We start from the raw sequence: 18464 nt of genomic DNA on the forward strand, positions 1-18464 counted from the left end.
CTTTTGCCGGTCCAAGCCCGGGTAAAGGAGCAGGGTTGGAATTGTGACATTAAAAAAAACAATAATTGCTAAAAGAAATTTCATTTGTAGTTCTAAATAAACTCTAAATCCATTTAGGACGTTTTTTACTCACTTTATGTCTCTTCCACGATGTTATTTCTCTCTCCAACAACATAGGTTACAATTAGATTAGCATGACCAATTATGCAGATTAGGCGATGACGTCATTTAGCGACTTCTAGCGACTTTTAGGACAGCCAATAGCGATTTTCCTTACTAAGGAGTTGGCAACACTGGGGGGGGGTGGGCACGGTATGAAAAGGGGGAAAAACACCCAAAACGCTTGGACACTGCTAGCACGGGGCGCCAACACAAACGCAAAGCAGGAGATGAAGCATCGCTGAATATGTTTCCAAACCAACTTCATTCTAAGCCAAAGACTAGAAAATATGGTGAAGCATATCTTCCCTTTGGCTTCACCTGCACAAGTGCCAAGGTAGGTCTCCCCTGCATAACTGGTTTTCCCTTCGTCGGGAGCACGCGCTGGGCTCTCCAAATCACGGACAAACAGTATCCCACATTCTTGATTTTTATTTCACAAACACTTGTTGTAATGACTAACTACTCCTGACATTTTGGAGATGTTAGCTCTTTATACAGTAAAGTTACAGCGGGATAAAAATAATATCAGGCTGATCCTGCCACAATTTGTCCCCCGGTTCAAATTACGAACAAACAGTATTCCACAGTTGTTTATGTTTTTGAACCCATTTTTCACAGAGAGGCATTTTTTGAAAAATGTATTGATAGCAATGTTGAATATTATTACACAGGAAAAAAACAGCTACACGTAAAATAATTACACCATGACGCCTCTGCCTTTCTAAATGGAGGGACAGTGACTGCATGTGTATATGTAAGCGTGTAAAACCTGAAGGTAGTCAGATTAACAGTAACAGTATTAGTACAGTAGTAGTACAGCGTGACGTGAAAAAAGGCACATACCTTTGACGTTGCGTGACAAACTCTGTATTCATCGTCCACACTTAAATGCAAAAAAGGAGTTTTAAAAATCTCAGTTTTTGGTGATTCGAAACGCCGTTTACGTGTGAACGAAAGGCCCAAACGCACAGAAAGAGCTGCGTTTTCAAAAATACCCGTGTAGGTGTGGACGTAGCGTAAAAGAGTTAGTAGGTTTTTTTTTTATTACTACCTGTAATTTATTGCAGCTTACTTGTATTTATTAATTGTTTACTAAATGTTTGAGGTGTGAAATAAACAACAATGGAGCAAAATATGGCGGGGGGGGGGGGGGGGGCAGACATTTTTCTTGTAAAACACAGGGGGGCCTAGCAAAAAAGGTTTGGCAACCACTGTCCTAAGGCAAGATTCACATGGACACATTGCTTAACACAGATTACCTATCACAGTTGTTAACTTCTTCATTTTGGTGCCAAACTGCATAAGGAACTATCTCTCTCACTCAGGATTTCCGCTGATAATGTGATCTGATTCGGTGGCGCCTGCGCTGGTGTTTGAAAAGTTTCATATTTCAACACAAGCACTGCATGCAAAGCAGATGACAAAAACTGAAGTGGATGCGGTTTCTCAGTACATTAGAGTTGGACCCTTTCATGCATGAATTATGACAACCTCAATCGGGATTTTTACTTTTCTTAAGTATTTTTATTCATATTTAGGCATGAAAAAAAAGATTTTTGAACTAGCATGTGCATTTTGAACTTCATTTTTTTAAACATACGTTTTTCATGTTTTTTAAACATGGCAGGGTATGGACTGACACATCAGTGTCCAATGTAGTGGTTTATGTGCAAGTATACCATCAACACTGACACAAATACAAGAAAAAAACCTTTGAATAGCTGTCCACTGTAGTGACCACCAATGTTCCCTCTAATTTTTCATGTGTCTGAGTGAACACACAAACTCCCTGAGCAGTCCCTTGGACCACTGTGAGCAACAGCAGATGTGTGCACTGTGGTCACGCCAGCATCTAATCTATCCAAGTTACATGGTTAATTAAAAGAATCAAATTACAGCTTTTACATTTATGTTAGACTACTTTTAATTGACTGCTTTAGCCCACTTACAATGAAAATTAAAATAAAATCTTGTTCATGACCTGTGTAGTATGTTAACACTATTGGAAGTAAAAAATAACTTGAACTCCAATTTTGAAAACACAACTTTCCTTTTTTTTTTTTCTTTCTTTCTTTTCTTTTTTTTAAATATAAAGCTCTGACTTATATTATGAGTATGAGTCTGTGGTCTGGGAGAGAGTCCTGTAACTCTGTCTGCAAAATACAGGATATAATGACCAATGTTGGGCAATTAATTATATAGTTGCTTCTTCAAAAAAGTAACTGAGTTATGCAAACAAGACATTCTTTTAAAATAAACATTTCAAATTATTTACAGAACTATCAGGTGTTCTGCATCAAATTTGATGCCACACAAATTATTTGTGCCACTCCAAAAAATAATTTCTGTCCACTATGAGATAAAGGAGAACATCACAAGCCTGATACCTGCAGGCCTGACAACAGGAGATGTATCACTCCTGTAACAGCTGTAACATTTAGCAGTCGCTTCATTGTTCTGACACACACAAGAAAACTATTGACTACACTACACTACACTACACAAGATTTGCGCTAAACTTTGCAAATCTCTCACATCTCAAAACACCGCCATCACTCCTAAAACTTCCCCCCTTCCTAAACAACTAAATGCCATGTTGCCATATCATCTTTTGATTGGTTGACATGGTACATTTTTCGACCAATAGGAAAGGGTGGGTTTTTTATTTTTTTTAATTTTATTAGTATTTTCCTTAAATGTGTCAAATATATATTTTCTCATGTAAATGTCCACTGAGCTGTGAGCCTGGGGGCAGTAATGCACCTTAACATTGGTTGCCAACCAAGAAGAAGAAGAAGCTGTGAGCCATGAGGGAGAGGGTGAGTGAGTGAGTGGGTGTATCCCAATTCAGGGTCTGCAGCCTTAAAGTACGCAGCCTCAACGGTCCTCAAGGGCCGTGTACTCAAAGACCGTGTACTCAAAGACCGCTAAGGCCGGAAGTGTGAGGCTTGTGAAATGGGACGGTCTAGCCTCCGTCGCGCTGCCCAGGTTGCCTAGCAACCATGATAGCGTGAAACGTGTGGTTGACAGAAATGAAGGAGAACATATTTTGTTTATTTGTTTGTTTGTTTCTACACAAGCTTTGTGTGATTTAATAAGTATCTGAGGCTGAGACCACAGGACTGTAAAACATGATTGTTGGGCTTCATATCTGTACTGAACAGTCATATAAGATTAGCTAGTAAATAACAAATAGTTAATGTTGTTCATGAGGCTAAAGTCAGTGTAAATATGAGATGGCCAATATTATAGTTATTATATTAATCATTATTAGTTATTACAGCAGTGAGTTTGAACTCTCAAATCAAATCACTTCTATTGTCACATCACATTTGCAGGTACACTGGTACAGCACATGTGAGTGAACTCTGTGTCTAATACTGAGCTTCAGTAAAGATTCAAGTTGCAGCTATTCATATGTCCTATCATCTTAAACCTTCACTCAAAGACACTCAAGTATCTTTGACAGTGTATATATAGATGTATTATATATAAGAGACAAATGTTGTTCCTTCAGTATGTTGCCATTACTAAATTTGGCTCATTGCTTACATATATGTGTAAAAAGCAAATGTACAAGCTGTGATAACTGTTTCTGATAAAAATGAAGAGTAGACTGAAATATTAAATATTCCTTTATTGGGTGAGAAAATCACACCATGTCTGTTGGGCCACAAAGTCTACACTGCCACTGCCTTAAAATTCAGGGAAATGAAGGACGCATTTCAGGGCCGCATTTCAAGCAGCCTTTGAATTGGGACAGCCTTCGGCGAGCCACTGTGACGTAATCGGCCTTAAAATGCAGCCTTTAAGGCTGCAGACCCTGAATTGGGATACAGCCAGTGAGTGATTCGTTCCTCTATGATTCAGCACAGGAGGGAGGGGGTGAGCGAGTCCTGAGTGATTCGCTTACGCTTACGATTCAGCACAGGAGGGAGGGGGCGAGCCATACAGCTCGCTCTATGGCTGTATCCCAATTCAGGGTCTGCAGCCTTAAAGTACGCAGCCTCAACGATCCTCAAGGGCCGCGTACTCAAAGACCGCTAAGGCCAGAAGTGCGAGGCTTGTGTAATGGGACGGTCTAGCCTCCGTTGCGCTGCCCAGGTTGCCTAGCAACCATGATACTAACCACTGGAAACGTGTCATAGCTTTGTTTGACAGAAATGAAGGAGAAAATCTTTTGTTCATTTGTTTGTTTCTACATGAGCTTTGATCATTCTCTGTAAGATTAAGCTCAGCTATTGAACGGCGTATATTTTAAAGTAAAGGCTTTAAAACCAAGTTAGTACAAATGTCACTAATGTCACATAACTTTGCCGACATGTGGCCAACAGTAATGTTTAATGTTCTTCGTTATTAAACAGTTGCACATAAATAAGTGACATAATATTCAGTACTTAAAGTGTACTCTTCGGCCGCCCCTCATTCGCCGTTTTTTTCTGCAAATTTATCCACACCCATCGCCGCGCTATGCATTCTGGGATATGTTGGGCCACAAAGTCTACACTGCCACAGCCTTAAAATTCAGGGAAATGAAGGATGCATTTCATGGCTGCATTTCGAGCAGCCTTTGAATTGGGACAGCCTTTGGTGCGCCGCTGTGACGTAATCGGCCTTGAAATGCGTACTTTAAGGCTGCAGACCCTGAATTGGGATACAGCCTATGATTCAGCACAGGAGGGAGGGGATTAGTGAGTCCTGAGTGATTCGTTCGCTCTACGATTCAGCACAGGAAGGAAGGGGGTGAGTAGCTCAAATGTGCTGTTAGCATGTTAGCAGAGCGATACTACTGTGAACCGAGGAGCTATTGTCTTGATGTGAGCTTCTACTCAGGGTTTTTTCTTCCACTTCAGAACAGAAATTTTTTTGTTAAGATACTGGATGTTGTGTTTTTCTCCACAATTTTAATTATAAGCTAGATATATTGCTGCTGACAGCAACAGGGATGAGTCAGTGAGTCATTTGGGCTTATGATTCATGAGTCAGTAAAGTGATTCTCCAGTATTGAACGATTCGTTCATGATTCGCGCATCACTAATGCAGATGATCTCCAGCTCTGTCAATGAAACCATAAGACTAAACTGTAGGAATGTCTTAAAGACATAAAGACATGGATGATCTTCAATTTTCTGCTTCAAATTCAGATAAAGATAAGATTATTGTACTCAGCTATAAAACTCTTATAAACATGATGTCTAACTAGATGCACACTCGGACTGGGATTACAGTGGCCTCCAGTAACACTAAGAGAAATGTTTGAGTTGTTTTTGACCAGGTTATGTCCTTCGGTGCTCATATTAAACAAATAATTAGAATGGCTTTCTTGCATTTATGCAGTATTTCTAAAATGGGAAAAATCCTATTTCAGAGTGACGCTAAAAAATTTGTTCATGCATTTATTACTTAAAGTCTGGCCCACTGTGATTCGTTATTATCCAACATGTTCTCACTCCTAAAGCGTAACATTTTATGCTAGGTGACAAATCGTCAACATATTACGTTTTTGGACACCCAACACGTTCCTAAATGACGAGATCGGAAAAATGAGGGAATATGAGAACCGTTTGGTCTCAATCTACAAATGTTTGCTTGGGAAAACACTATTTCATGCCATTAAAGTACTGGTTAAGATTAGGAATAACGTTATGGTTAGGGTTAGGGATAAGGTTAGGTTTAGGGCTGGAATACAGGGCTGGAATGTCTATTATCGCAGGACCGTTATTCCACTTGATTTCATCCATAACCCGGCGCGTACCATAAGAACACGGAAGGTAACCTTTCGCGCTCCTCAGGAACGCCATGGGACGTGACAAAACATTGGGATGTTACGCCTCGGGAGTAAGAACGGTCTGTATTATCAGATTTTCCCAAAAACTCACTGAAAAGCATTGAGTTGATCCAAAATGCTGCAGTACGGACAGGGACTAAAAAGAAAGAACATATTTCTCCTATACTAGCTTCCCTTCTTTTGCTCCCTGTTAAAGCCAGATTCAAATGTAAAATTATTGTCCTCATATAGGTCTTGAACAATCAGGCCTCATCTTATCTTAATGAAATCATAGTGCCGTATCCTCCCAACAGAGCACATCTCAGACTGCTGTTAGGCATTGTTGGATTGTTGCAGTGGTCTCTCTGTTATTTGAGGGTCTTTAGTTTACAATATAAAGTGCCTTGAGGCAATTCCTGCTGTTATTTGACAGTACATGAAAAAAATGTAAGATAAATGTCTGGACATTTAACACAAGGCATAAGGGACATTTCATTTTATTCTTTTTAAGGTGAATTAGTGCAGCTGGGTGCTTCATTCTGGAGTGACAGGACCTGTGCACAGAAGTGCACATGTACCTCAACAGGCCTGCAGTGCCGCAATGAGCCGTGCTCCTTTTCACAGATCTGCAAGCCAGCTTCCTTCCAGTTCTCCTGTCAGACAGTGCCAAGAGGAACCTGCACCATAAGCGGTGATCCCCATTACTACACCTTTGATAACACAGTGTTTCACTTTCAAGGCACTTGCACGTATGTTCTCTCTGAGCAATGTAATAGTGGACGGCCCTACTACAGAGTAGAAGGCAAAAATGAGCACAGAGGCAGTACTCGAGTCTCTTGGACACGACTGGTGAAAGTGCATGTCTACAATGACACAATTGAGCTTGTCAAAGGACGCCGTGGTCAGGCTAAGGTTGGTCATTTTGATTCTGGATAAATTCTACACTTTATGACCAGATATACTTTTCTCACTTGATATATTTGCTGGTTTTTTTACAGGTTAACGGGAACTTTGCATCCACTCCATTCTCCCTTAGCAATGGCACCGTGCAGGTTTATGATTCAGGTTTTTCTGTGTTTGTCAGCACTGACTTTGGTTTAGTGGTGTCTTATGACACAAATCATTATGTCCAGATCAGCTTGCCATACACTTACCAGAATGGTACATGCGGTCTTTGTGGAAACTTCAATGGCATTCGTAGAGATGACTTTCAAACTCGTGACGGTGAGGTTGTGAGCTCTGATGTGGTTTTTGCTAACAGCTGGCAAGCATTTGGAGATGATAAGCCTGGCTGTGGGCCACAGTGCGGAGGTCTGGACTGTGCTGTTTGCACTGTAGAAGAGACAGCATTGTACAGCAACACTGACCACTGTGGTATCCTCAGCAGTAGTTCTGGACCTTTCACGGTTTGCCATCAGCAACTTCCTCCACAGTCCTTTGTGGACAGTTGTGTGTATGATCTGTGTGCAGGAGGAGGGTACCGACCTATTCTCTGTCAAGCCCTAAGTGTGTATGCAAGTCAGTGTCAACAAAGTGGTATTCGACTACGAAGTTGGAGGACACCTGGCTTTTGTGGTATGTTAATCACTTTTTTTTTTTTTTTGCATTATTTCAAAATATCATTGTATTAAAATTCCACCGATGTAAATATCGATGTTGTTGTCTTATTCCTAGAAATCCCATGTCCAGCCAACAGTCACTTTGAGTCTGAAGGCACAGGATGTCCACCTACCTGTGTTAATCCCAACTCTACCCATAACTGCCCTCTACCTCCCCAGGAAAGCTGCATCTGTGATTCAGGCTACATCCTCAGTGGTGGGGTCTGCGTCCCTCATGCTGAGTGTGGCTGCAGCTTTGAGGGCCGTTACTACCGCTCTGGACAAACTGTAATACTAGACGGAGACTGTGGGAGACGTTGTAGCTGCAGTTATGGCTCCATGACTTGCCACTCTCATGGTTGTGGCCCACTTGAATCATGCAGGGTGCAGGATGGAGAAAGAGGATGCAGACCAAATAGCTATGAAACATGCTGGATCAGAGGCCCAGGGTCATATCAGACATTTGATGGACTGACATACCAATATCCTGGGGCGTGTCGATTGACACTTGCCAAAGTTATGGGACTGTCCAGTCACCCACACTTCATGGTGACAGCAGAAAAAGTGCCAAGAGGCCAGCAAGGTTTTGCACGAATTCTGCATTTTGAAGCAGAGGGGATACACGTATCTATTGAGATGGCAAGGAACAGTAAAGTGAAGGTAAGTGAATGGAACACTTACTTAAAATTATGTTCTTCCTTTAATATTTATTTATGTGTACACGGACTCAATACTGTTTAAGTCTTGTTAACTGCAAAAAACTGGATGATCCTGCAGGTTAACGGTCAGCTGATCAGGCTACCTTTCAGCACTACATCCAACCGAATCCAGATCTTCCACAGCAGCATTTACAGTGTCATCATTCGCACCTCCTTTGGTGTAACTGTGCAGACAGTCTGGCCTCACTTTGTCCGTGTCACTGCTCCTGGTGTCTACAATGGTTCACTGGGTGGACTCTGTGGTAATTACAATGGTCATCCACATGATGACTTCAATACACCCAACAGTGTCCTGGTCAACAGTTCTCAGGATTTTGGAGACAGTTGGCGAGATGGCTCTTTGGCTGCTCACTGCGTGGAAAGCATGAACCAAAATTCTACAACTAATTACAATTCTACTGAGTACTGTGGCATTCTCAGCTCACCAGATGGGCCATTTGTACCCTGTTGGTCTGTGGTTGACCCAAGCCAGCAGGTGGATGTATGTGTGGAGATCATGGGGGGCTCTAACAATCCAGCATCAACTCTGTGTGGTGTCCTACGAGATTATGCACTAATGTGTCAACAGAAGGGTGTTGCCTTAGGACAATGGAGAAATGCAACTGGCTGTGGTAAGCATTCAACTGTTTTTGAATTAATTCTAGCCATGATCTCCAAATGTTTAAAAATGCTTTTTTATGTTAAGCTGTTTGTTTTTCTCCAGCACTAACCTGCCCATCAAACAGCCATTATGAACTCTGTGGAACCTCTTGTCCTTCTGCTTGCCCCAGCCTTTCTTTCCCCTTCACCTGTGATACTGTGTGCCAGGAGGGCTGTCAGTGTAACAGTGGTTTTATCCTCAATGGTGACCAGTGTGTTCCACCAACATCTTGTGGATGCTATCATCAAGGACGCTATCACCAAGGTGGTGAGCAGTTCTGGGATGGTGAAGAATGTCAGAGCTTGTGTACCTGTAACGGAAATACAGGGAACGTCCACTGTACTCCCAACTCCTGTGGGCCCCAGGAGTCCTGCCGTGTGGTGGAGGGCGAGTTTGGCTGCCATCCCAACCTTCATGGCACCTGCTCTGCCTCTGGAGACCCTCACTATATCACCTTTGATCGCAAGGCCTATGACTTCCAAGGAACCTGCCGCTATGTTCTGGTGACCCTCTGTAATGCCACTGATGAGCTCAATCAGTTTTCCGTGGAAGCTAAGAATGAGGCATTGAATGAGCGTCCACTTTCAATAGTAGCTGAAGTTTTTGTGAACGTGTGGGGCTACGACGTGCATATGTCAAGGGACAGAAGAGGTTTGGTACAAGTAAGTAGTTAGTGATAGTTCTCATTCGATGATTGTTATGAACAATTTCAGGTGTATGAAGTAAATGGCAGCTACATATATTTTAGGGATATTTTTACTGCTGTGAAAGAAAAACAATAACAATTAAAAAGTAGAAAAACTACCCACTGATTTTCTTTGCATATCTCTTCTAGGTGAATGGAGTAACTAGAAATTTACCTATTGTCTTGAATGAAGGTAACGTTTCTATCTATGCAACAGGATCTCGTATACTTGTCAGCACTAATTTTGGCTTGAGTGTTACCTATAATAGATATCGTGCAGTGTTTATCTCCGTACCACCAAATTACAGGTACAATTCCCACCCATCAAAGCTGCAGTAATTATTGTTTGACATGCTTTAAAAAACAGGATAATCCCAGCTATATAAATAATTTATTTACTAATAATTTATCCTTATGAAACTAACACAAGGACTATTGCTAACTGTTGTCATCAACAGAGAAAAAATATGTGGACTTTGTGGAAATTTCAATGGAAATCCAAATGATGACTTTCACACACCATCTGGAACGATAGTCACATCTCCAGATGAGTTTGGGAGAGCCTGGAAGGTGCCAGGCAACTACACGTGCAATGATGGCTGTGGCTCCTCCTGTCCACAGTGTGCCAATGAACAGCCTGCTAGAGATCAGTGTGAGGTGATACAGGCAGCTGATGGGCCCTTCAGTTTCTGCCACGAAGAGGTGGACCCGGCGCCATATTTCAACGACTGCGTGTTTGATGTATGTTTGTCAGGAAATCAAGGCCACGATCTCTTGTGCAGTGCCATTGAATCATATGTCAGTGCCTGTCAGTCTGCTAATGTTCGAATCTATCCCTGGAGAGAGAACACCACCTGCAGTGAGTCAACATGTCATTATATTTTATTTATATCTAAATGTACAAGAAATTTGCTAACCACTTCAGAAATAAAATGTCCAATAATTTTACAATACTCACTGTATCCACACTGTATTACATTAAAAGTGGTATGTCTGACTAGTGCCATTTGTCACGTTTCTCACTTATTAAGCACTGGACTGTCCAGCCAACAGCCATTATGAGCTGTGCGGTACTGACTGTGGCCACACCTGTGCCAGTAGCATTGATGAAACCTGTGAGCAGTTCTGCTCTGAGGGATGTTTCTGTGATGAAGGCTTCATCAAGAGTGGGACCAGGTGTGTCCCAGTGGAACGCTGTGGCTGCCAGTATGACGGATTCTACTATGATGTAAGACATATTAAAGTCAATAGTAAATACTCTTTGAAGTAATTCCCTTCAAATCAGCAGAATCAGCAGACTTTCCCTTCTTACATTTAGAAAGCTTCGTGAAGTGTTTTGGACTGTGACAAAGCTTAAAATTCAGAAATATATATTAAACAAACAACAGAGTCTATTACAGCTCAGTAATAATGTGGTAATATTGAGGTAACAAGGTGGAAACAGGAAGATAAAAACTAGATATATAGCAAATAATTGCCACTTCATTTCCAGAGTAATAACCAAGTGATCTAGTGAGTACTATTACATTTAAATCTATTTAATAACAGACCATAAATTATAAGTGATAATATGGATACAAATGTATGTACATGAGCTTAAAAAAACAATTAGTAATAGTATAGTCACAATCACTAGCAATAAAACACATTTTTATATATACTAACCTCATAATAATAGGGTAACAAGATACTAATATGATTTTAAGTTTTAATGTTTTGGGATACCATTACCATATTGCCATAATGCTGGAATGAATCCTGCCTCATCCACCAACATTCTTTTTTGTTTGACAACAGTATCACCGTAAATATTATGTTTAAATCTGATATCTGGTTTTCACTGCCGTATGCATAGCCAAGAAAACAGTCCTCATGAACTGGAAAAATAAAAACAATCTTAATTCTAACCAATATAGAAATTATCTATTAGATTACATTAGTCTTGACACAGCCTCTGCCACCACATCAGATCAATTGCTCTGGGCTCCTTTGATCAGCTCCATCACCTAGTGGGGGTCGGGGGTCATAGTTTGGTCCCGCCTTCACTGTTGTGATTGGTGTGGGGGTAGGGACAGGCTTAGGGCGTCGGGGGGTTCCCCGGAGGCATCTTCCTTGGGGGGCTCAACCCGGGGTAGCGGTCATGTCCGGTTGGGGGCTCTTTTGGCTCTCGTGTGACTGTTTCCTCGTGGCTGCGTGCAGCGGGGCTAGGGGAGGGTCTGTGCTGACGGACGTGGGTTACTGACCTGGTAGCCTGTCTGCCCCTGGGTGGGTCCGGGATGGGCGTGAGGTTCTGGGGGCGCTCCGTCCCTGGGCTGGGGCCCTGGCCGGGCCTCGGGGCCTTGGGTCCAGGTTTGTGTGTTGCCGGGGTTGTGGGCGGGTGGGTGCATGGGGGCCCATCCCTGGCGCAGGGTGTCGCCGGTGCGTCGAGCCACCTGGGGGGCTCTTCAACTGGTGGGGGAGATTGTCACACCTTGCAGGAGCTTTCCTCTCCTCACGAACTCTCTGCAGGAGGGGGAGATACAGGAGAGGTGGAGGAAGATCTCAGCCTGGGCGTCTATTGTCTCATGTAGTCTGGAAGATGAGTGGATGGTGGGGTGGGTGCAGTTTTCTCTGTGGTGGGGTTGGGTGGACTGTCCCGGGCTCTGTGGGGCCGGGGGGCGCTGCTGCGCTGGCCCCCGGTCTGGATGGGCCTGGGCCCCCTTTCAATGGCGGGTTGCGGAGTATGGGAGTGCCTACTGGGTTCAGCGGGGGAGCTGGCCCCAGGGAGGGGTCACCTGCCCCTCCCTTCCTTCCCTCCCCATCTCCAGCTGCCTCCCTATTCCCGCTCCACCACAACCACCCACACATGCAGGGCCTTGGAGTAGGGGTATGTCACCAGGGTGCAGAGGAGGCTACCCCCCCCCCCCCCCCCTCTGTCCCCTTCTGGCTGCCTCTGCCTCAATTTTATCCTACAACTTAGACATTCACGTTACTCACACTCTCATTACACATACATATAGGATCTTGGGGGTGGGCACGATACACGGAGTCCAAAAGACCATCAGGGTGTACACCTCACCCCTGGCGTCGTTGCCCACCTCTCAATTTTAAATACACGTAGACATTGAGGGCTAGCAGGAGGGACTATGCGCTTACCTGCTGCTCTCTGGCAGATAGCTCCATGCCCTCCTGGGTTTTAAATGCACCTTAGAACACACATGCATCAACACTACAATGAGCGGGTGGAGGGAGGTTTGGAGTCTTCTCTCACCCCCATTCTCTGCGGCCTGCTGGAGCGGGGGGGCTAGGAGGAGTTGGCCGTCCGACTGCGGTCTGGAGTGTGGGGCCTCCCTGCTGCTGCGGAGTCGGGGCGATCTGCCTCTCCCCACCGCAGGGAAAAGGGTAACACCACCTGGGTCTGGGTGCAGTTCCCCCCTCCAGGGGCAAGGGTACCTAGACCCGGTTCGTAGAGTACGCTTGGGGAGTGTGATCGTGTGTACAGTGTCTCTTTATGTCTGTCTCCACGTTGGTTGAGTGTGGAGTAAGTGTATATGAGAGCATGAGGGTGGGAATGGATGTTTGTGTCTGTGTGTGCCTGTATGTCTGTGTCTATATGTCAGGTTGGGTATCAGACGCCACCTCTCTGGGGACATCTCAGGCCCTCCAAGGTTTGGAGGCCTATCTCCACCCACCACCACTTCCCCTGCCAGTGACGGACTCCCTCAGGTGTCGGTGCGTTGGTGGTTCTTTGTGTCTCGGGGTGGGCGTCTGGGTACACACTGGCTCACTCCTTGGCGGCCGCTTATCGGGGCCTGGAGCCTGGGGCTCGCTCGGGCCACTTCGGAGGTGGGGTGCCCCCGGCCTCTCGGCCTGGGGCTCGGTCACTCAGGCACAGCTAGCTGCCGGCGGAGCTCACGGGCGCGTCACTGCAACTCCCCCTGGCTTCTGCTCTGCGGCTGCTGAGTGAGCCCTCATCTGGGACTCTCCTCAGCTCTTACTGGGACAGTGGCGCGGCTGCCCCTCTGTTGGTCTTCCTTGGTCTCTTGTGTTCTGGGGGCCTCTGGATGTCTGGAGTTTTGATCTCCTCCATACCTGCTTCATACCCTGGAGGACGGGGCTGTGGCTCCCCACACTCCCTAGCAGATCGCTACATGGAGAAACCTTTGGAATGCAAGCATGCTGATCCACACAGGTATGCACACAGGTGTACACACGGGTATTCACAGACGCGGACTACAGCTTTCTTGGCTGCTGCCTCAAAGCACATTGTGCGCTGTCTATCTTGCGTGCTGCACAATATCGTTTATTATTTAGTATCTACTGATATCTACTGCTAGCTAGTTTATTGTGATGGTGCTATTTTTTTATTATGTTGCTCTTTGTTGTTTGCTTTCTCTTCTGTTTTTTTTCTCCCTACAGGTGACCCAGGTGTTTTGTTTTTTTGTTTGTTTGTTTTTTCTTTCTTCCCCCCCCTTCTCACCGTCTCTTCTCCCCTTTGGTTTTCTTTCTCTCCCTCTCTTTCTTTCATTCTTTCTCCCTGTCCTATCCCCCAGTCATGTCTGTCCCGTTTGTAGCAACTGAAAATAAAATAAATTCATAATTATAATAAAGGTCAATCAAATGGACCAATATGGCAAGGCCATGATGATCCACTTGGTAAAATAAATCCGCTTGGCATCTTTCTTGGCCTTAAGACAACAATTCTGATGGCTAAAGATCCAAACGGGACACAAAAAAGAAAAAGAAAAAAAAAAAATCTGATATCTTACCTGGAATCAATGTTGGTTTCTGTTCAATAACCAAGAAACAAGGCTACAAAATGCAAATTGACGTTACCTGGAAACATGTGGTAGTTTAGGTCTAATAACCAGGAATCAGGGCTGCAACATGGAAAAAATGTTAGTTCCATGTTAATAACCAAATAAAATCCAAACCAAATGAAAAATTTCAGGAAGCATGATGAATACCTGGAAACGTGGTAGTTTCTATGAAATAGCAAATAATAGGGGTTGCAAAATGCAAAACTACAGTTTATAGTTTCATATAACTGAAATCTTAGGATCACAAAAAAGGTCTTCATTTGCTATCATATATTCAGCATAGCTATTATGACTGTTTTATATTACACCACTAAAAAGAAAATAATTAATATGTAGCTATACAAGCAGAATGATGCTCTAACTCTTTAAACTGCAGTTTAAATAAATAAATAAAAATCTGTCGCTAAATAAATAAATGCATTAAACAATCAGTTGAAGATTATACAGCTACATCAGAACGATTAAAAACCTTTTTCATGCAGCTCTGTTCCACATATTTCTTGAAATTGTGGCATTTAGCATCTGTCCTCTCTGTGGGAGAAAGTTCAAAAGTTGTCAAACTAGTTGTCAAAATATTTATTATATTATTAGTTTCAGTTTGCAGTGATCTAGCAATTATTGCACTAAATCACCTACAATTAATGAAAACAAAACCCTTCAAAATGGTATTTTAAGAACTATATTTGTTGTATCAATTTGGCTATGATTTGGTGTGGTGTGGTTCACAGGCTGGCGAGTCCTTCTGGACAGACGGTTGCTCCCAGAGATGTGAATGTCACGCTCCAAATGACCTACGATGTTCTGCCTCGTCTTGCACTCCTGAACAGCAGTGCTCCATCAGAGACGGCCAGCTGGGCTGTTATGATGCCATGTCCACCTGCACTGTGTGGGGGGATCCACACTACATCACCTTTGATGGAGCAGTGGCTCATTTCCAGGGAACTTGCTCCTACATCATCGCTGAGAGCACAAACCACGGCACTAACGAAACACAGTTTCAGGTGATAGCCACCAACAATCACCGTGGAAACAACCGTGTGTCATTTGTGTCTGCAGTGGACATATATCTCTCAAATCATCCAGAAAGTGTGTACATCAGGATCGGACCCAATAAAAGAGTAACGGTAAACTATCTATCACTTTTAAGATGAACAGCATTCTACTTTGTCTAATCTGCACAAAAGTAACAACACACACTTATTGCACCTCTTGTCCTCTCAGGTAAATGGAAATTATGCTTCTCTTCCCACCACAGTGGGAATCTTAGCTCAGGTGGTAAGGCAGGGAAGCTACATAGTGGTTGATGCCTCTGACTTGCTAGTCCAGTTTGATGGTCAGAGCACTTTGCTGGTCAGACTGGGCCAAAACCGTCATGACAGAGTCACAGGGATGTGTGGAAACTCTAACAATAATCCTTCAGATGACAAAGTCTTACCCAATGGCACACTGGCACAAAATGATAATTATTTTGGGCACAGCTGGAAGTCACCCACCAGCCAACCAGGGTGAGTTGCAATGGAAATCACTATTGATGCTTCAACAAGGCAGTAGCTGATGGCAGTATGATTTGTCTTTTCCAGATGTGGCTCCACTGATGAAGATGATGATGGACTGAATGACTGTACCTTTAGAGAAGAATATTCCCAACTCTGCAGTGTCATCACCAACACCACCGGCCCATTCAGCACCTGCCACCTGCACTCTGACCCCCAGCCATTTTTCTCTTCCTGTGTCTACGACCTCTGCCTCTACACTCCAGCCAATGGCATGCTGTGTTCCGCTGTCTCCGCCTATGAGAAAACCTGCTCTGTTCTAGGGCTAGACATCCCTGACTGGCGCTCTGCTTTGCATTGTGGTATGTTTGCACTGCTCAAATTAGACATCTAATAAAAATTTAAATCATTGCCATTCATCACTGATGATCCTTTCTCTGTGTCTGCAGAGGAGTCAGACCCCTGTGAAAAGCTGGACTGCACAGAGCACGAGTGGTGTGGTGAGAAGGACGGTGTCTATGCCTGCTTCTGTAATGAGCACCACCATCGGCCAAACAATGAGAGCTTCGGTGCGGGCTAACTAAAACCTTCAGCAGTATCTGTAGTGTATTTATTGCATTAGTCAGCCTTTATATTAAGCAGTCAAGTCAACAAATGTCTTTCAAATCAGTATTGATGACTCAGCTTTAAAAAATATCATGCCATAATGGGTCAGATTGTGTTTCTCTCTCCTTCTTAGACTCGTCCATCACTTGTGTCAGTAGTTCTGGCACCATATCTCTGTCCCGCTGTCAGCTGTTTGAGGCCGGCTTCCACTCTGATGCCCTCCATCTTCGAGATGAAACCTGCAACGGGACTCTTGAGGATGGTCGACTGGTTTTCCACTTCAACAGTGATGACCAGCTTTGTGGGACAATGCTGAGGGTACAATTAGTACATTGAAGGAATCCTTTTGATTCTTTCACTGTACTAGCATTTCATTCATTGTAGAGCATTTTTGATGGCAACCTAAACTATGCTTAAACTCTTTTGTCTTCTTACTCTTAAGAGCAACGGGACCCATTTCAGTTATGAGAACACTATCAGCGGGGATGTGGACCCTCATGATGGCCTTATAAGTCGTGAGAAGAGCATCCACCTGTACTTCTCCTGTGACTATCCTCTGACCCAGAACCTGTCTATGGAAGTTGGCATCAACCCTGTAGAAAGGTGATAACCAAAACACCATCTGGCTTACATTGTTTTGTTTTTTACTTTTTCGTCATATGACATGGTGGTTGTTGCTCTTCCAAATAAACATAGCTGTGTGAGCTTTATAGAACTTTATATCACTGTTCGATTGTCTTCATAACAATCTGACCATGTGAATGACCATCGTTTTATTCTGTTTTGTTTAATACCAACATTGTTCTAATGTGTTCATTTTTTGTACACCCACACTGATACCTCATGTTGTTTTGATTTCCAAGGGTCTGTGTTCCTCACGCTGAGTGTGGCTGCAGCTTAGAGGGCCGTTACTACCGCTCTGGACAAACTGTAATATTAGACAAAAACTGTGGGAGACGTTGTAGCTGCAGTTATGGCTCCATAACTTTCCACTCTCAAGGTTGTGGCCCATTTGAATCATGCAGGCTGGAGAATGGAGAAGGAAGATGCAGACCAAATAGCTATGAAACATGCTGGATCAGAGGCCCAGGGTCATATCAGACATTTGATGGACTGACATACCAATATCCTGGGGCGTGTCGATTGACACTTGCCAAAGTTATGGGACTGTCCAGTCACCCACACTTCATGGTGACAGCAGAAAAAGTGCCAAGAGGCCAGCAAGGTTTTGCACGAATTCTGCATTTTGAAGCAGAGGGGATACACGTATCTATTGAGATGGCAAGGAACAGTAAAGTGAAGGTAAGTGAATGGAACACTTACTTAAAATTATGTTCTTCCTTTAATATTTATTTATGTGTACACAGACTCAATACTGTTTAAGTCTTGTTAACTGCAAAAAACTGGATGATCCTGCAGGTTAACGGTCAGCTGATCAGGCTACCTTTCAGCACTACATCCAACCGAATCCAGATCTTCCACAGCAGCATTTACAGTGTCATCATTCGCACCTCCTTTGGTGTAACTGTGCAGACAGTCTGGCCTCACTTTGTCCGTGTCACTGCTCCTGGTGTCTACAATGGTTCACTGGGTGGACTCTGTGGTAATTACAATGGTCATCCACATGATGACTTCAATACACCCAACGGTGTCCTGGTCAACAGTTCTCAGGACTTTGGAGACAGTTGGCGAGATGGCTCTCTGGCTGCTGACTGCGTTCAAAGCATGAACCAAAATTCTACAACTAATTACAATTCTACTGAGTACTGTGGCATTCTCAGCTCACCAGATGGGCCATTTGTACCCTGTTGGTCTGTGGTTGACCCGAGCCAGCAGGTGGATGTATGTGTGGAGATCATGGGGGCCTGTAACAATCCAGCATCAACTCTGTGTGGCGTCCTACGAGATTATGCACTAATGTGTCAACAGAAGGGTGTTGCCTTAGGACAATGGAGAAATGCAACTGGCTGTGGTAAGCATTCAACTGTTTTTGAA

General features: G+C 43.8%; 2 protein-coding genes across 2 annotated transcripts in view; both read left to right on the forward strand.

The window, feature by feature from the left end:
* Positions 1-17076, forward strand: part of LOC146568481 (alpha-tectorin-like) — a 36179-nt gene extending 19103 nt beyond the window's left edge. Inside the window, exons 7-20 of the mRNA XM_085283545.1 lie at positions 6441-6841; positions 6928-7504; positions 7604-8187; positions 8305-8857; positions 8950-9548; positions 9722-9879; positions 10030-10430; positions 10603-10799; positions 15099-15494; positions 15592-15875; positions 15951-16225; positions 16313-16432; positions 16603-16787; positions 16912-17076. Coding sequence (XP_085139671.1) covers positions 6441-6841; positions 6928-7504; positions 7604-8187; positions 8305-8857; positions 8950-9548; positions 9722-9879; positions 10030-10430; positions 10603-10799; positions 15099-15494; positions 15592-15875; positions 15951-16225; positions 16313-16432; positions 16603-16787; positions 16912-17076 — 4895 coding nt within the window. The remainder of the gene's footprint in view (positions 1-6440; positions 6842-6927; positions 7505-7603; positions 8188-8304; positions 8858-8949; positions 9549-9721; positions 9880-10029; positions 10431-10602; positions 10800-15098; positions 15495-15591; positions 15876-15950; positions 16226-16312; positions 16433-16602; positions 16788-16911) is intronic.
* Positions 17077-17747: 671 nt separating this feature from the next.
* Positions 17748-18464, forward strand: part of LOC146568482 (IgGFc-binding protein-like) — a 33363-nt gene continuing 32646 nt past the window's right edge. Inside the window, exons 1-2 of the mRNA XM_085283546.1 lie at positions 17748-17771; positions 17889-18441. Coding sequence (XP_085139672.1) covers positions 17748-17771; positions 17889-18441 — 577 coding nt within the window. The remainder of the gene's footprint in view (positions 17772-17888; positions 18442-18464) is intronic.

The sequence above is a fragment of the Mchenga conophoros genome, linkage group LG8 (genome assembly GCF_057382185.1).
Source record: "Mchenga conophoros isolate Kocher_MC1m ecotype Shallow Benthic linkage group LG8, M_conophoros_male_GT1.1, whole genome shotgun sequence".
In the NCBI taxonomy this organism is placed as follows: Eukaryota; Metazoa; Chordata; class Actinopteri; order Cichliformes; family Cichlidae; genus Mchenga; species Mchenga conophoros.